This window comes from Myzus persicae, unplaced genomic scaffold (assembly GCF_001856785.1).
Source record: "Myzus persicae strain clone G006 unplaced genomic scaffold, MPER_G0061.0, whole genome shotgun sequence".
Lineage (NCBI taxonomy): Eukaryota > Metazoa > Arthropoda > Insecta > Hemiptera > Aphididae > Myzus > Myzus persicae.
In genome coordinates, this window is record NW_019101568.1 from 1,950,215 (window position 1) to 1,966,892 (window position 16,678).

The following is a 16,678-nucleotide window of genomic DNA, read 5'->3' on the forward strand; positions in this document are numbered from 1 at the left end:
TTTTTAAATCCAGATCTTCTTGTGGCGTCGTTTAAGAACACGTGCAATTATTATTTACGGTATTAAATGTAATACTTTTGACTATTTATTAACTAAGCTTTATCTTTCGAAGGCTCTATTGGGTTTTAAGTATCTACCACTGATTTTTAATAGGAATTGTATGTACAATTATTTTTAAGTATAAATATATAATACAGCAGTATGCCTCATTCCTAAATGTTAATGCTTGCATTACTAGCATACCTACTTGTAGTGGACTACTAGTGGTGGTTATTCATAGTTCAGACTGAAATAGATTTCTAACTTTTGAGTAGGTATAATATAATAACAACAATTCAATATTTTTTATATTGAATTTAAGTAGGCACACTCAAAAAACGTATTTTAAATTTTTAACTTATACTAAAATATTTCCATCACATATTCGCAAAACATGCAAATCATCTGTTCCAAAAAAGAATAGGTACCAAATTGTTACGCATGTCGACTGAAGACTACAGTGATGCTAAGCCCACTTACATGGAATAAAAAGGTCACCCTAACCAATTATCCAGTTTTGTAGATCCGAGGTACTGGTTAGTAGATTACCAAACAAAAAATGGTCGATTGTCGATGGACTGAAATATTGAATACCTTTCATTTTTGGGATAGAGTGCCTATAGGTTTATTTTTGAAACGTTTAATATCTGCATGGCTGTAACTCTGTAAAATTGAACATAGAAGTTATTTTTCTTTATTTTTTAAAGCTGAAAACTTTTACGATTATTAATATTTTAGTTCAGCAACAATGAATAAATTTAATAAATATTAGCTAGAATATAATGTAAATGTATTAATGATTGTCTTAATTGACAACTTAAATACCTACCAAGTACCAGGAAAGTCTTCAAAGATTCACAATTTGACCACTATGAAGTATATTTTTTATACATAATTTTATTACAAAAATACACATATAAAGTCATAGCTAGTGAAACAGTTTAATTTAAACATAATTTTTGCATGAACAATACAAGACATAATTTTTTCTGCTTAATACTCTTTAGATTTTAGTATTTTACACACAACTGATTTTTAAGGCAATTTATGTAATAATTAATAACTAATAGGTATTTGATAAGATAGATTACAACAAAGTCAACATTATGTAAGGTTACAAACATATCCATAGTTTAATGATAACATTTTTTCTATTTTTAACATTATAAAATCAACTTAATAAGCCATATAAAATATGTTTAAAATTCAACTAATAATAAGGGTGCTCAAGCCTGTAAAATGTACACATACTAATAAGTAAAAATAAACAATTGCCAATTTTTGGTAAACATTTCTTTTATATTACAATTATGAAAAAAAATTACTAATAATAATAATGACAATAATAATTAATAAGTAATAGTAATAATGATGATAAATTAGGGTGAGAAACGTGTAGGAAAAATAAATTATAAACATAATAATGATTAAAAGGTGACTTACAAAAACTAGATTACAAAATGGAGAACAATATCAGGAGACCAGTCAAAACAATTTACTAAGAAGACTAGTTATTAACCAGTAACATTTTTTTAAAGCCACAGTTGAACAATTATTAATAAATTGTATTTTATTTTCATTTAAGTTCTCGCCAAATTATTATTAAAAAAAAGTAATCTAGGAACCGTGAAATACAATTTCGATCATATTTTAGTCAAGTGTTACAAATTTACAATCCATAATAGATAAACAATAATAAATCTGATCTGCACAGACAGAGAAACTTTTTTTGTATATTAATGACTAGAATTTAAAATAAAAATTAATTTAAGATCAAATTGAAATGGCAAAAATAAGTCACTTTTGAACACTGGATTAGTATAGTTAAGTTTCATAGAGGAATATTCAAATAACCTTTAAAACAATTTTAAATTTAGTCAACTTGTTTTTGTTATATTAAATATAAATTGATTATTAAAATGTAAAAACAGAGAACACCACCATTTAATTGCATTTTGAAGATAACAATTAACCTATTTTTTTATAAATAATGTGATTCAAATTTTTGATTTTCATTTATCACATTATACATTAGCACATGCCACTATGCCAGTATGAAAACATTATAAATTTGGCAAAAAATAAATAAACGAAAAAGAATAGTCATAAATTGTTTTAAGTAGCCAATCAATGTATAAAAAAATCACATTTATTAATTACCTATCACATTGCCAAACTAAAAAAAAATATTCTTAAACATTATTGATATACGCAACAAAACTACGCATGTTTAAACTAAAAATATTTTACAAAAAAACACGCGAGGAATTAGAGGAACCAATACAGGAGGATAATGCCCAAGAGCTAGAGGTATCAACATTTGTTACAAATTGAAATATGAATCTAGTGCACAGTAAAAATGTATCAAAAATGTTGTTAATTTGTATTGTCATTAATCACAAGCTCATTGGCTTTACAACTAATTTTGTAATTCAAAACCAACAGTTAAAAAAATATAACTTTTAAAACTGTAGTAATTGAAATGAACAGAATAAGGTAACACAGAACCATTGAATCAAGTACTGGTTAGAATTATGACTGGAGCGTCTGAGCCTGACTGTGGAATGATGTATTTGTGTAAGCATACGACCTTGTAATTTAAAAATGGTCGTTACACAGTTGAATTTATCGTATAAAATGTTTTGGCTTAGCAATCATGAATGCTACACTCTGGATCAAGATACAATCAAGTTCGAACATACCATTTACATACCCTGATTCTAATAATCTGCTATACCATTTCTTAATATAATAATTGTAGTACAAATAATGCGTACCTAAAGCTTTTTAATGTTTCCTGAACTAACTCTAAGGAAGCTCGCAATAATCTTATGCCACGATAAATGACATGCTCACTAGTATATTATAAACGTTTAAAAATAGGACTTAAAAATTAATAATTAATGGTAGTCCTGTTTAGACTAAATAAATAATAATAAACAAATTAAATACTTAATATCACAATTATGTAGAACATATAAATACTTATTGAATAGACAAAAATCGGGGCGACTTATTCTGTGGATGTAGATCCATGACTGCAAACAGATTGAGAACTGTGGGATGATTTACGACCACTGATCTCTAAATGTGCGGCTGGGACCCAGCCTTCAGTTTTAGAACCTGTGTAAAATAATATTTGTATAACTTTATTTCAGTTAAAAATTAAAAGTTTATGTCAATTTATCATTCAACACTTACCATGTACTTTGACATACCACCAACTACTCGAACCAGCTTTTAACAGATCTACTTTATCACCTCTCTTTAATGTAGCGTCTGTTGGCCGTAGTGCATTATAATCCGCTAATGATATATAACTATCAGCCTGGAACAAAAGTTATAAGAATTAAATTATAATGATGTCTTTCAATGTAACTTACTGTTTTTTGTTTGATTGTCCCATCGAGGGATTCGTCATCAGTCAAACTATAGTCAGATGAATCATCATCAGTTGTTTCATGATGACTTAGAGGACGTCTACCACGATTAGATCCGGTTTCACTTTGGTTATCAAAGGAATGTGTTTGACGTAAGTTTCTGTACACATGTATGACATTAAATGATTTACAAATATTAGGCATTTAGCATTCAAATAAACAAAAAACTTACACATGTTTTCCAAAAGTACTTATATACTGCTTGATTTTCTCTCCTTTCAATTCAGCTAATTGTTCAAGTAAAACACGTTTAATTTCAGACACCCATTGTTGTTTTTGCTGCAAATTCGATGCTTGAATTGTGTAAACTTCCTGACGTCCTTCTAACCATACTTCAAATTTACATAAATCTCCTTTGACCGTTTCCGTTAATCCTATCTGTGACATCTACAAAAATAGGAATATCATAATAAAACTATTTATAATCTATATAAATTGAAAAAAGAAATTTTAACTCACTCGTAAATATTTCTTGTAATGATACATTGGTTTATTATCTTTAGATACCTTTTTACATAAAAGTAATCCCTGCTGATATAAAAATATTTGACGCCTCATTGGCTTAAGTCTCAATTCTTTCAATAAATCTTTCTTGTTTTCAACCCACATAGAGAATGACCCTTGCAAAAGTAAGCCACCTAAATCGTTCCAATCACCCTATACGAAAAACAAATGTTTTAGTTATTTACATTTTATTTTAGTAGTTTTAATTCTGATATTACCAAGATGAATTATAACTTACGTAAAATCCAGTTATGCCAATTTGATGCATGTTGTCATTTACATTATTAAGAACAAGTAACATACAATCCAGAGCTTTTTGTAACTTGGTTATACAATTTTGATTTTTTTCATTATGCAATAATTCCTAAAAATTAATAAAATTACAGTTACAATAATTTTACGACTAATATTTTATTAAATCTACTTTTAATAAAAGTTGATATTTGGTAATCCTTTGCATAGGCAAAAGCAAATATGCACCAAGAGGCAAACGATGTCCAAGTTTCTCTTGGCATGCTTTGAAGAAAGGATTGTCTTCACCAACTGTTTCTCTTAACTCTTCAGACCTTGTTAGATTGACACAATAGTAAGTATAAAGCTGAAGAAGTTTTTCCCTCTGAAACCAACAAAGTATAAAATTACATCATAACATAATATATAATTAAACTACATTATGAGTATGAATAACCAAACATTTATTACATTATCTGTGAAGCAGACAGCAATAGACTCAATACTCGATGAACAACTTTCAAGAGCCGGTAAAAAAAATTGGTTATGAAAGCTATGAATACTTTCAAGGTTTCCAAAAAGAACTTCACTTTTACCCTTTAAGATAACAGGTATTAAGTTTTTCATATCTGAAAATTCCATCTGATCTTTGTATCCCTAAAAAAAATCAATTTCGTTCGTAAAAATACAAATAATTATTGTTTATTTCTGAACTTACCCTGAGTATAGAGCCTAACTCCCCAGTATATTGTCGTTCTGTATACAAAAGTTCAGTAAGAACATGTTTTGTTTTAGTAGCATTATTTTCTTCATTTTGTAAAGCTTTATCACATTCATCTACACCATTTGAAATCTGAAATAATATCAGTTGGTCAATACACATAGTTAAATTCAATAATAAAAATACAACACACCCACATAGGTGGTTCCTGGTTTTAAAATTAATACTTTTTAGACCAAAATCTGCAGAAACAAAAGTTAAGCGAAATAACTAGAACTAGTCTATCAACTTCAAAATTAGAAAATACCAAATTGTATTAAATATATCAAAAATTAGGGATACTAAACTTATCTTAGGCTATTTTATGGCCAAAAAATAATATCTACATGTCCAACATATGGAACCCAACACAAGTAACAATTAACAAAATGACTCTAATACCAGGATTAAAGGAAAAAATTTACTTGATCAACTATATAACCTAACCTTAAATTGAATTAATAAATAAAACAATATATTTTCTAAAAGAAATGAGTAACTATTAAAATTAATTTTATTGATTTAGATATACCCATTGTTGCTAAATCTTTGAATTAAAAAAAATAATAACAATATAATGATCTATGAAATATCAATTGTACCATACACAAATATAACATATAAGTATTTATCTAACTTACCTTGGTCATATTAGCTAAATTAATAGGAATGGCTGGTTCAGGATTAACAGATAAAATAGGCCGTGGTTTATTAATGTAACGCTTAAGACTTGCCAAACGTTTATCACACATGGTGGTAACATCATCAAGTCTTTGAAGGACTTGTGTAACTATTGGTTTAGTTTCGGGTGTTATGGTATCTTCAAATAAGGAGTAAAATTCTCTAGGACTCTCTACTTTCAAGTGATGAGCACTACTCATGAATTCTTCCAATTCCGCAAGTGATTGTTCAGCGCTAATACATTTGTCAGCTGGTTCTGAACCCAAAATCATAACACCTTTAGCACACCATTCGCTAGCCTGTATATGAAAAAATGAACTTATAACTTTGAATATCAATATCAATATTAAAGATGTTTTAATAGAAACTCATGTGCTTGAAAATATATTATTATTATTATTATTATTGTTATTATTATTATTATTATTATTGACAATTCTATTAATTGAAGTATATTTATTATAATCCGATTACAATTTAGATTTAATTCATAGAGGTTTGGGGAGTATAATATAGTTTTGCAACAAGCACATTTTTTTTTTAAATTTAGTCAGCATTGTAGTCATTGTTATAAACATTTTTTTTTTCAGATATGAGTTCTAAAAAAGTTTAAGTTATTTCTGAAATTTCAATCATATGATACGACTTCCAAGGTTTTTACTATAGAAATTATAGTATAGCAATTATGAAGGTTTAAAATTATATCTTAAATTGTGTCTCGTTACAAAAAAAGTTTTTACAAAATATTATAATTACATTAATTGTACATACATCTAATTAAAATATAAAATAATATGCAATAAATGGTTATTTAATTTAATACACACCTTTTGAATTCTAGCCTGTAATTCACAGCTTTTATTTAACGTCTGCAACCGTCTTTCCAAACGATCATTTAGTGTTTGAAGAAGACGTTGAACTTCATCACATTTTGGTTGAATACTTTCCAATACGATAAACCGTTTTGAAGCTAATAATTGTCCACCACAATTTAGTAAATCTTCACTCATCTTTATTTTTTCCTAAAAATAATAGTTTTTAATTAGCAAATTAATGATGAAAATTATTTAAAAATGTCAAGTTTCCAAAAAGAAAATTTATGAACAAAACTTAAAACTGAATGATTTTAAGTGTTTGATTGATTGTCGACTATCATTTACCATTATTAAATTTCGAGCACAGTCAGACTATTTTTCTTATGTCAGAGACTCCAGATGCAACACAGGTGGATACATTTTAAATTTTAAGAAATTAAGTTTAAAAAAAAATAATAATAAATAATTTTACACATAACATTTATTGAGTATTTGGAAGTATTTTGTTGTACCTTGCCTAAAACATATGTTAGTTGATAGTGTTGATACTTGTTGGTGGAAAAGCAATAACCTCTAATATCATATCAGCGTTCTGAAACTCAATTTCATTTTATTCTTTTCAAAAGGCTCATTGGATGTACTTGATATTTCATCAAATATAAAATGTTGTATCTTTTCTTACAGTTCCAGACACTATACTATTTTCCATATTTCTTCTCAGTCTACTTTCTACTGTTATAACTATCCTCTGCATGGTATACTATGTACTATTAATAATAAGCCTCAAATCTGTCTTCGTCATCACAATTTATTTTTAGTATTATTGACTTAATTGCACTTTATTTGTTATTTAAAATTATTGAAGTATTATAATGTTATATGTTATAAAATTATAATATCTTTGTATAAAACTGCCACTTGGCGTTTTAAACTAAAAATTAAATAATAATAAAAGTTTATATAACTAATATTGGCCGTCAGTAATATTTTGTCCAAAATATTCTTCAAAGAAACAGTTTTAATATAAAATATAAAATACACACATGACTTGATTTCTGAAATGTGGCCAGCTCTTCCAGTAATACTTCAACTCGTTCAACGGAATCGCCAACATCAGTCATTTCGGATAGAATTTTCAAGTTTTCATTTAATGAACTCTAAACATTAAATAAATATTATAAGGCATAATTTAATGTAAATAATTTAGTATTAATAATTCTTAATTTAATTATGCATGTGAAACTTCCATACAACAAACTCTTAATTGGCAACATTTTCTGCTTAATGAAATTTTTTTGAGTATTAAACCAAAGCAGAACCACATTTATTTAATTCTATTTCACAAAATTCTCTACAATACAATACAATTTTTTTCCCATGATGCTTTCTAACATAGAAGTTTTGATGTATTTATAATTAATTTTATTCAACAAAAACCATCTAAATAGAGGTCATTAAAGTACATTGCAGAAAAGTTTGTAATGTTACCTATATTTATACAGGAACAAATACAAAAAGTCGGTTTATAGAAAGTTTCCATAAATAAAGGTAATACCAATTAAAATTATTATTACATACTTGAACAATATTAAAATTTTCTTCAAATGCACGCAAAGAATGGCATTGCTTTAATCGCCCAGAAAACTGTTCCCAAAAATCATCAAACACTTTTTCTGTTTCTTCCATTTGTACCAATAATCTATTAAAGATAAATATTAAATTACATGGCTGAACATTTTGATTTAGAATAAAAATAGATAAATAAGTTCTCGAGGGCCTTAGGCCTCCTCTTACAAAAATAACTACATTCCACTGATTGGCTTTGTTATAAAACTTAAGAGTTAAGAACATTATTTGTGTTTGTACATTGGCTTTTACAATATTTTTAATTTAAAGTTTAAAAAAAGTGTGTAAGACATCAAATATAAAAACATTAAAGAAAGGAATTCTAAGTACATGATTTTAAATTATTTAAAGGCCTCTGAGTAGGGGGGGGGGCTAAAGGACATTTCCTTAAAATAGGTTCATCCCCCTTTGAAAACTAGTTAAAGGGTGCTATTTTACTTGGTAAATAATAACTAGCAATTCATAGATGAGAGTAATTTCACATATGAATGATACATCTGAAAAGAAATGTCTTGTTACAGATATATTTATGATACCTTTATATTACCTATTAGTGCTTTAATATGATAAAACTTAAATCTCAACTGACATAATAAAATAAAATATTTATTGTCTTTGAAACATAGGTAGTTAGTATAAAAAATATAAGGGTTTCAAATATTAACATTTTAGAATGAATATTATATTAAATTTAAATTTAGATGAATTATCAATCGTACTTATTAAAGTATAGAACTGAATACAAAACAAAAAACTCTTGAAAACTTTTTAACAGAAGCTTTTAAGGTATTGAGAAAGTTAAGCAACAATAAATAAATGGGCAACAAATGTTTAGGTAGATACTGGGAACAAAGAAAATTCAAGAAAAATAACAACCTGAGTAGAAAATTATATGATATGGAGTGTTATCATCAAAACATTACGTATTACACTCCATTAAGGATGAAAATGGCCACTCGACTCATGAAAATCAGCCGCTCTAATTTACAAGGTGGTGGCTGTTTAAAAAGAGAAGAAACATCAGTTCCTGACAATCACAGACCATGTGGCACCGCTCGAGGGGGTTCAACTATTCAGGAGGCTCAGTATGCATGAGTGAAAGTGGGCATTCTCATTCTGAAGAGAGTATAATTTATTAATAACATTTTAGTTGTATGAATTAAATAGGCCTATTAAAATCTTATGTTTTATCAAAACTTGTTAAAAGAAACTAACTATTTATTGTCTTTGGGAAAAAGTAGAATAACCTCTATTTATAAATTGTAGGGAATAAAATATAATTTAATTACCTTTCCAATGCAGCAACATTGGTAACTGTTGAAGGTATTGTACCATGGTATGTGTCAGTATCTTGCTTGAAATCACTCAACAAAGTTTCCCCTTTTTTAACAGCTTCTGAAAAACATTTTTTCAATCTCCCATATTCAACTGCATGACGACATAAAAGATCTGCAGATTGTTCTCTAGTGTCTGGCAAATCAATTGTATCATTTGCTAGACGTTCAGTGAATTCGTTTAGCATTGAAGAAACCTCATTGGTTTCATTTGAAAAAATTTCTAAAGCCTAAGAAAAAAAAAATTTTTTACACAACATGTTCAATTATATTATATTTTAATTCTTAATACATTAAGTAAAATTGAGTTTATTTTGTATATACAACATTACCATTCTTTGTTGTATCCAGTGCTGATGAAAATACGGCAAAGTGCCACCTAGCTCAACAGTAAGTTCAGTGTTATCTACATAATCATGTAACTCTTCAATGACACTGCATATAACAACTTTAAATTTAAATTCCTCTTTAAAGAACTTATTGCTCACTTCTGATATAGCTTTTTGTAAAAAACCATTTGGCCGGATAACATAAACTATGTGTATAAGTCCAGGGAAAAATTCCTGTAAAAATGTTCAATAAACATTATATAATCAATCTTAAAGATTCTTTTTAACATTAAAGCAATATTTCAAGTTTTAAGACTACCGAGTTATATTTTAGATTAAATTCTAATAGTAAGTTTTTACAACCATATATTTACTTAAATGTTTACTATGTTTAGCCTAAAAGAACACATATACTAAGACAACTATTTATCAGAGATTAGGATACATTTCTATACAATTTGAATGAGTGTAAGAATATAAATAAAATTGTGCACACTTTAAAGTTAGTGGGGAGAATTACTACAACACCGTCCCACTCGGATGCTAAAAATATCAAACTTTACTTTAGTTGTTTTTATGAAGTGAATTGGCAAGATCAGTTAGATACTTAATCATACGTTTTGCTGATCTTATATTTTATTTAAACTTTTAATTTTTTTTACAAACTTTAATTCTAATATTAATTAATTATATACATTATACATATTACTTTTAAATTCTAATTTGAATTAACATTGTTAGAAAAAATTGAAGAATAAGTGAAAATACAAGTAATATTTATATTTCAATTGTTTTGTGTGCTTTATAATAAGTGTAAATATTAATAATAGTTAAATAATTTATAAAAAACTATTTTTCGTATTTTTGGACTGATATAAATAAAATGTTTTTTTAAATATTTAATTATATTAAAAAATATTAAAATTGCATAAATATAATATTATAGATCTAAAACAATATCTATTGAGTAAACTTTAGTTGAATAATTTTGATATTGTTAAGATAAAACGTGACGCATTTTACTTTTATTTTCGTGTTCCCTTTTTATGCTCAAATTAAATGTATTTATTTTCTTTGTTAGGTAAGTATTAAATTATTGAGCATCCAAATAAATAGATATCTTGCTGATATATGATCAATAATAAAATAAAAAAACATTGGTAATAAATATGATGTAGGTACTTAATATTTTTGAAAAAAAAAATATTTATATTTTTTTGTTTTTCAAAACATTAAGGTTATTTAATTATATTACATAAAATTTAATAATAATAAGTTTTTAAAAAATTCATCATGAACTGGAATATGATGTTAATGGTTTTGTATCTTGATGCATTTCATTTGAATTAAAAATTATTGAGATACAAATTAATTCAAGAGATTGAAAGATACCATTCTAATTAATTTAAAATTGTGTTTTGCATACTACAGACATAACTGCAAAATTTAATTATTTTGTTAATATTTTTGAAACATATATGAGGATAATATTATTGATTTGGTGTTTTGTACTAATATTATAATCTAATAGTGTAATATTGTAATGTTAAGAGTTAATTTATTTTTTGATAGGTCCAAACGTATTTCATGATTTTTTATTATATTAAATTCACTGATTTTAAATTAACCTTATTTAAGATTCCTAAGTGTCTAAACGATCACTCATTAAAATTTTTATTGTAATTTATACAGAGAATTATCTATGATTGTATGTACAGAGATATGCTATTAGTGCATATATTTTGTAAATAATTTAGTATTCATTTTCATTTTTATAAATCATTCTACTCTGACGGTAATGAAATAGAAGTAAAACTTCATGCATTTAATTTGATTAGTCAGAGTTATAACTCATACTTAAATAAACATACAAATAAAACAGTATTATGCAAGTACTAGATAAAAGCCAAATTATTAATAAATATTTAATAATGGCATATTTAGCAACATAAAAACCATATTGTTTGGATAATATTTAAATGTGTAACTTAAGGTCAATAAACACAGACAAACTTTTTTCTCCTTATAAACAAGTAACATAACTTAGAAATTGATGAAATTTCATTAATATCAATATATTTATACTAAGCTTGATTTCTTAAAGAAAAAAATTTGTGTAAGTTAACTAAAATTGTTGCACACTATTTTCAATTATGCCATTATAATTACATAGATGTAACTATTTGTGACATTATATTACAAATATTGAATACATTCAAATATCCTATAACTTACTGCTAAATGTAGGAGAACACATCGAACTGAGCTCCATTTGTCATTACGTCTATCAATAACAATGACAAAACCTAAATCAGCTTCCTGTAATCTAAAAATAAAAAGATGTATTAGTAACATCTTACATATAAAATCAGAATAAAATACATACGACGGAACTGAAGTTATATAAGATATTAATTTTTCATAGCCCTCGTCAGGTAAATCAACAAAATTTCCACTATCAGGAAATGATATAATAGAATAACCCTCTCTAGTTTTACCACCTAAAAAAGAATTTTTTAAATAGTAAATATATTTCAATTATTTTAAATATTAAATAGATACCTATCTAATATTTTAAATCATTTTAATATAACATTATGACGTTAGGCGAAGAATAAAATAAATTTATAATTGTGACTAAATACTTTAAATGATTAAAAATTAAAAAAAATAATAATAATAAGATAGGTAGCTTGTAATACTCGTATATTAAAAATATAATAAAGTATTTATAAATTAAAATATTTTTTAGGTAGGTAGCTTTTAATTAATAAAATTAGCATGAGAAATCGATGATTTACATGATATAGAATTATTAAATAAACTTTTTTCACAATTAAACTGAATACTAACAATATTCATTGTTCTTGAAGATATTGAAAATACAATGTTAGGTTCTGTTGTTATAGTACAAAATTATGAAAAAATACCTTATTCAAATTGAGGAAAATAATTATAGATTTTTTTATTAATTTGAAATTGTTTTTAAAAACCAATTATAATCAAAAAATTATTCAATTATGTTTTTCTAAAATATTCCAACTTTCAAGTTGGTTTTAAAGGTTTATATTTTTTTTGGAAAACACCGCATGATTTTGACTCCTGGGTTTTAAATCCATTCCATGTTTAAAATGAAATATCTGCATTTATACAGATAACAAATGAGAGAAATTAAATAAAATACAATTTATATAGGTACCTGGAATTAAATATATTGATTTTCAATCTGGCATATTTATTCTAATATAGAAAATAACATTTAAAAACCGATTTTTCTAGAAACCACTAATCATAAGCATACACTTTCAACAAAATGTAGGTACCTATTGGTAGATATTTAGAAAATTATGTATGAAATATGTATTGGGTGTTTGAGTAACAGATTTATTTTTTTAACCAAATTAGATTATAGGTATATTTAGATGTTAATTTAAAAATAACTTTCTATTTATTTATTACCTGTAAGCAGGAGAGATTAAGATTAAAACAAAATTGGTATAAGCCGGACTTCTTAAAATATCTGTACATATACTATCACTTAATGTAGGGTAGGTTCACCTACCAACACTATAAAAATATGTCAAACAATTTAATTTGGTTAATAAGATATTGGCATGTATTAACAGCTAAGCTGATTGACGCTATATAAAAAAAAAATGCTTTTTCGAATACTGAAAAAAGTACAAGCATCACATAACCTAGTAAGTAACTTTGTAAGCGATATTATGACACATAGCCACATAGGTATATAATAGGTATACTGACCAGAAATCACGATAAACTGTTGAGCCAACAAATCCAAAACATTGTTAATCGAAGGTTTTTGTTCATGCATCGACGACATTCTTCCTGCAAAATGGAATAATTATTAGGGGATAGCTTTCAAATTTGTTTTTCCTTAATAGGGTGTTTTTTGATTATTTTTTGGATTGCAATAGTAAAATTATTTTTCACATTTTAAGAAATATATAATATGCAAAACAGTTTAATCATTGTTGTAGAGACACGGTGATCAGTAATATCATCACTATATTACATTGTAGTTGATATTCTGTGAGCGGCCGTAGATTGAAAACACAATTTAAATTCCAATTAGGTAATCTTTTCACTACGAGCTATTAGGCGTTCTCATAATTGTCTGTCATTACTATTAATACTTAGTACTCACATAGAATTACAAAACGAGATACTGGATACTTCGTAGATTACATGGCCGCCGGAAGACCGAAGAAATCACAAAAACACAAACGTTGTCAAATAGACTATCGGAGTACCGGAAGTCCTGGGACTCGTCGGGAGCGATGTCGAGAAGAATAACGCTCACAGAACACGAAACTGCGTTAAGCCACGATTCGGACGGTTTAATCAATAGAAACGAATGACGATTGTCTAATGTCGATCCGTTCGGCTTCTGATAATCTAATACAGTCGAGACGCAAAAGTAAAATATCGTGTTTATTAATATAACACCTATAATACCAGGTAAACGGTGTAGTTGATTGTTGATGTAATATCATAAAAATTATTATTATTATTATTATTTCTGTAATCGTAATCACATTATTATTATTCACAACACTTTTTAGTTTTTGTTGTTATTTTTTACGGTGCGGTGGTCGCCGTATCACAGAACAGTGGGCCGTCCGTACGGGAATATTCCCGCGCACAACTACAATATTATTATTATACATCAATACATCAAACACAATCACGAACGTTTCGCAACGTTACGTCATCGCACCGCTACACAGGCCGTGCTCGGAAAAAACCACTACACCGGTTTTTGCCGCCGGCTTTTATATTTTAATCTTTTCGAAGTAGGGTATAGACGTACAGTTGCCTCCCGAAGTATGCGAATTGCCCCGATCCTTATAAGTTGTAACTCTAATGACCAGTAACCTAGTTGCCTCCAAATTACAATGAATTAAGTAAGTAATTCATAATTAATAATAATTATAAACTATAAACAAGTTGCCATTTGTCTCCCATATGAACTAAGTAGCGGTGGTTCATAAATTTGGCTAAAACCCGTATGTACTATGTAAATATAGAAGATTTTATATACATAATACAATATTAATATATATATATAAGCTTCGCATAAAGTTATGTTATAATATAATTTATTGTATTATTCTATATTCATATAATTATATCAAGAATCAACTACTAAGAAAATCACAATTTAAGATATAGTAGGTAACATACAGGGGCGCCGATGTGTTATGATTTTATGAAACGCCTTGGAGAGTTAGATATAGGTAATTATTAAAAAAAATATATTTTACGTTTTCAAAAAGTAGGTTAAACAGTAAACATAACGAAAATCATTTTTTGTTGACAAATATTTTTAGTTTTTACTATAATACATGGTTATTCGTTACTATACGTTTTCAGAAAGTAGGCTAAACATAACGAAAATCATTTTTTGTTAACAAATAATTTTTACTATACATCTATATTGACCATGTTATACTATTATAGCGTATGATATCAAACTGATGTATAAACTTTTTTTGAGATTTGTATGCTTTACATTCTTATGGTGCCCCTGGACAGATAATAAGAGGATCTGAGGATATAATAAAAGATACAAATGAATAGCTCCCGGAGGCCGACGGGCATTGTAATATTATGATCACCGCAATATCAGCATTCAACGCCAACACATTCAACAACTGTTCTCTACGTAGTTTTAGATTCAGAACGGTCCGTTAAATGTATTGATTTTACAATGATGTGTTTTTGCGTGTGTGTGACTAGGGACTTTTTATAGTAGAAAAAATGCTTCGATTTTCAACTTCAATATCGTTTCTAAAGTAAAGACAATCTATATAGTTGGTGCCCTCTTTAGGTGGACGAAAGTAAAAATTTCTTAGTAGACCCTAGGTACCTGTTTTATGTGTGATTTCTTATATTTTTTATTAACACTTTTTTTTGTACCTACTTTTCTTAATAATTGAGAAAAACAAAAAAAGAATTTGGTACCTAATTAAAAACGTTTAAAATGTTTGGTCTTGAGAATTTAATAGAAGGTTTCTCATAAATAGTTCATACTGGAGCCAGACAGTTTAAAAAAATATATGAATTCAACTTTTATTCTACACATTTTAATTTCAAATTCGGACGATATTAGATATTTAAATAAAGAGCTACCTAACCTACGAGTCATTTTGTTGTAAATTATTTTTTTGTAACGATTGGAAACTTTTAAGTATTTTATTATTTTTCATTATACGCAATGAAATGTTTGAAACATTTAGATTAATTGTATGCTATTTCTGGTTTATAAACCACGAATCTATTTATATCCCGTTCTATGGTAATAATAAAATAATAATAAATGTCATATTTTTGTCAATTAATAATTCAACCTGTTATAATATTAATAAATAATACTAATAAATACCTACTTTAGTATAACAATATGGGAAACCATATTATAAAATATCCTTATATAGTGTCTAGTTGGCTAGTCAGTGGCATACACATGGGGGGGGGGTGGTTCAACCCCCCCCCCCCTTTAGTATTTTTTCAGTTTACGTAATTACGTAAAAATGTATAATAAATATGATGACAATTTAAAAAAAATTAATAGTACTAATAAAAATAAATACAAAATTAAATTTCAGTGTTACCGTCACAATCGAGTTTCGATTAAAAATGTACGGCTAGAAGACCGTCGTCACCGAAGTTATTATTTAATAATAATTATTATTAGATATGGGATATTCCAAATTATACTCCATTATATTATAACATTATATTTTAAACTGAAAAATAATTATTTACACATGACAAATTAAATGGATTGACCATGTTGTCGGTAGGCCGTGATATAAATTTAACTCCTGAAGAAGTCATTGATGAGTTTGGACAAAAACCCAGGAAAATAGACATTGTTTTATAATGAAAATAA

General features: G+C 26.8%; 1 protein-coding gene across 2 annotated transcripts; it reads right to left on the reverse strand.

Annotated features, from left to right (window-relative positions):
- Nucleotides 1-956: 956 nt before the first annotated feature.
- LOC111029534 (guanine nucleotide exchange factor DBS-like) lies at nt 957-14,309 on the reverse strand. 2 transcript variants are annotated; one of them, XM_022308551.1, is made up of 19 exons: nt 13,928-14,309; nt 13,525-13,608; nt 12,146-12,260; nt 11,995-12,085; nt 9,763-9,993; nt 9,386-9,660; nt 8,049-8,169; nt 7,514-7,627; nt 6,483-6,677; nt 5,616-5,954; nt 4,933-5,067; nt 4,686-4,871; nt 4,408-4,599; nt 4,222-4,347; nt 3,939-4,136; nt 3,652-3,866; nt 3,423-3,579; nt 3,241-3,367; nt 3,053-3,162 (listed from the first exon to the last, which is right to left on the reverse strand). In XM_022308551.1, exons 2-19 carry the CDS (start codon nt 13,601-13,603, stop codon nt 3,053-3,055), a joined length of 3,006 nt encoding a protein of 1,001 aa, XP_022164243.1. In that variant the 5' UTR covers nt 13,604-13,608; nt 13,928-14,309. The 2 variants fall into 2 exon arrangements, with proteins under 2 accessions (XP_022164242.1, XP_022164243.1); XM_022308550.1 differs by lacking the exon at nt 13,928-14,309 and having other exon boundaries at nt 957-3,162; nt 13,525-13,603.
- Between the last annotated feature and the right edge of the window lie 2,369 nt (nt 14,310-16,678).

Bases quoted from the DNA above. Each gene is read 5' to 3' on its own strand.
- LOC111029534 (XM_022308550.1), bottom strand. From the start codon at position 13,603: ATGTCGTCGATGCATGAACAAAAACCTTCGATTAACAATGTTTTGGAT. The intron at 12,261-13,524 runs GTCAGTATACCT...ATTCTTTTTTAG, and splicing joins ACAGTTTATCGTGATTTCTG to GTGGTAAAACTAGAGAGGGT. The intron at 7,628-8,048 runs GTATGTAATAAT...TTTAATGTTTAG, and splicing joins AAAATTTTAATATTGTTCAA to AGTTCATTAAATGAAAACTT.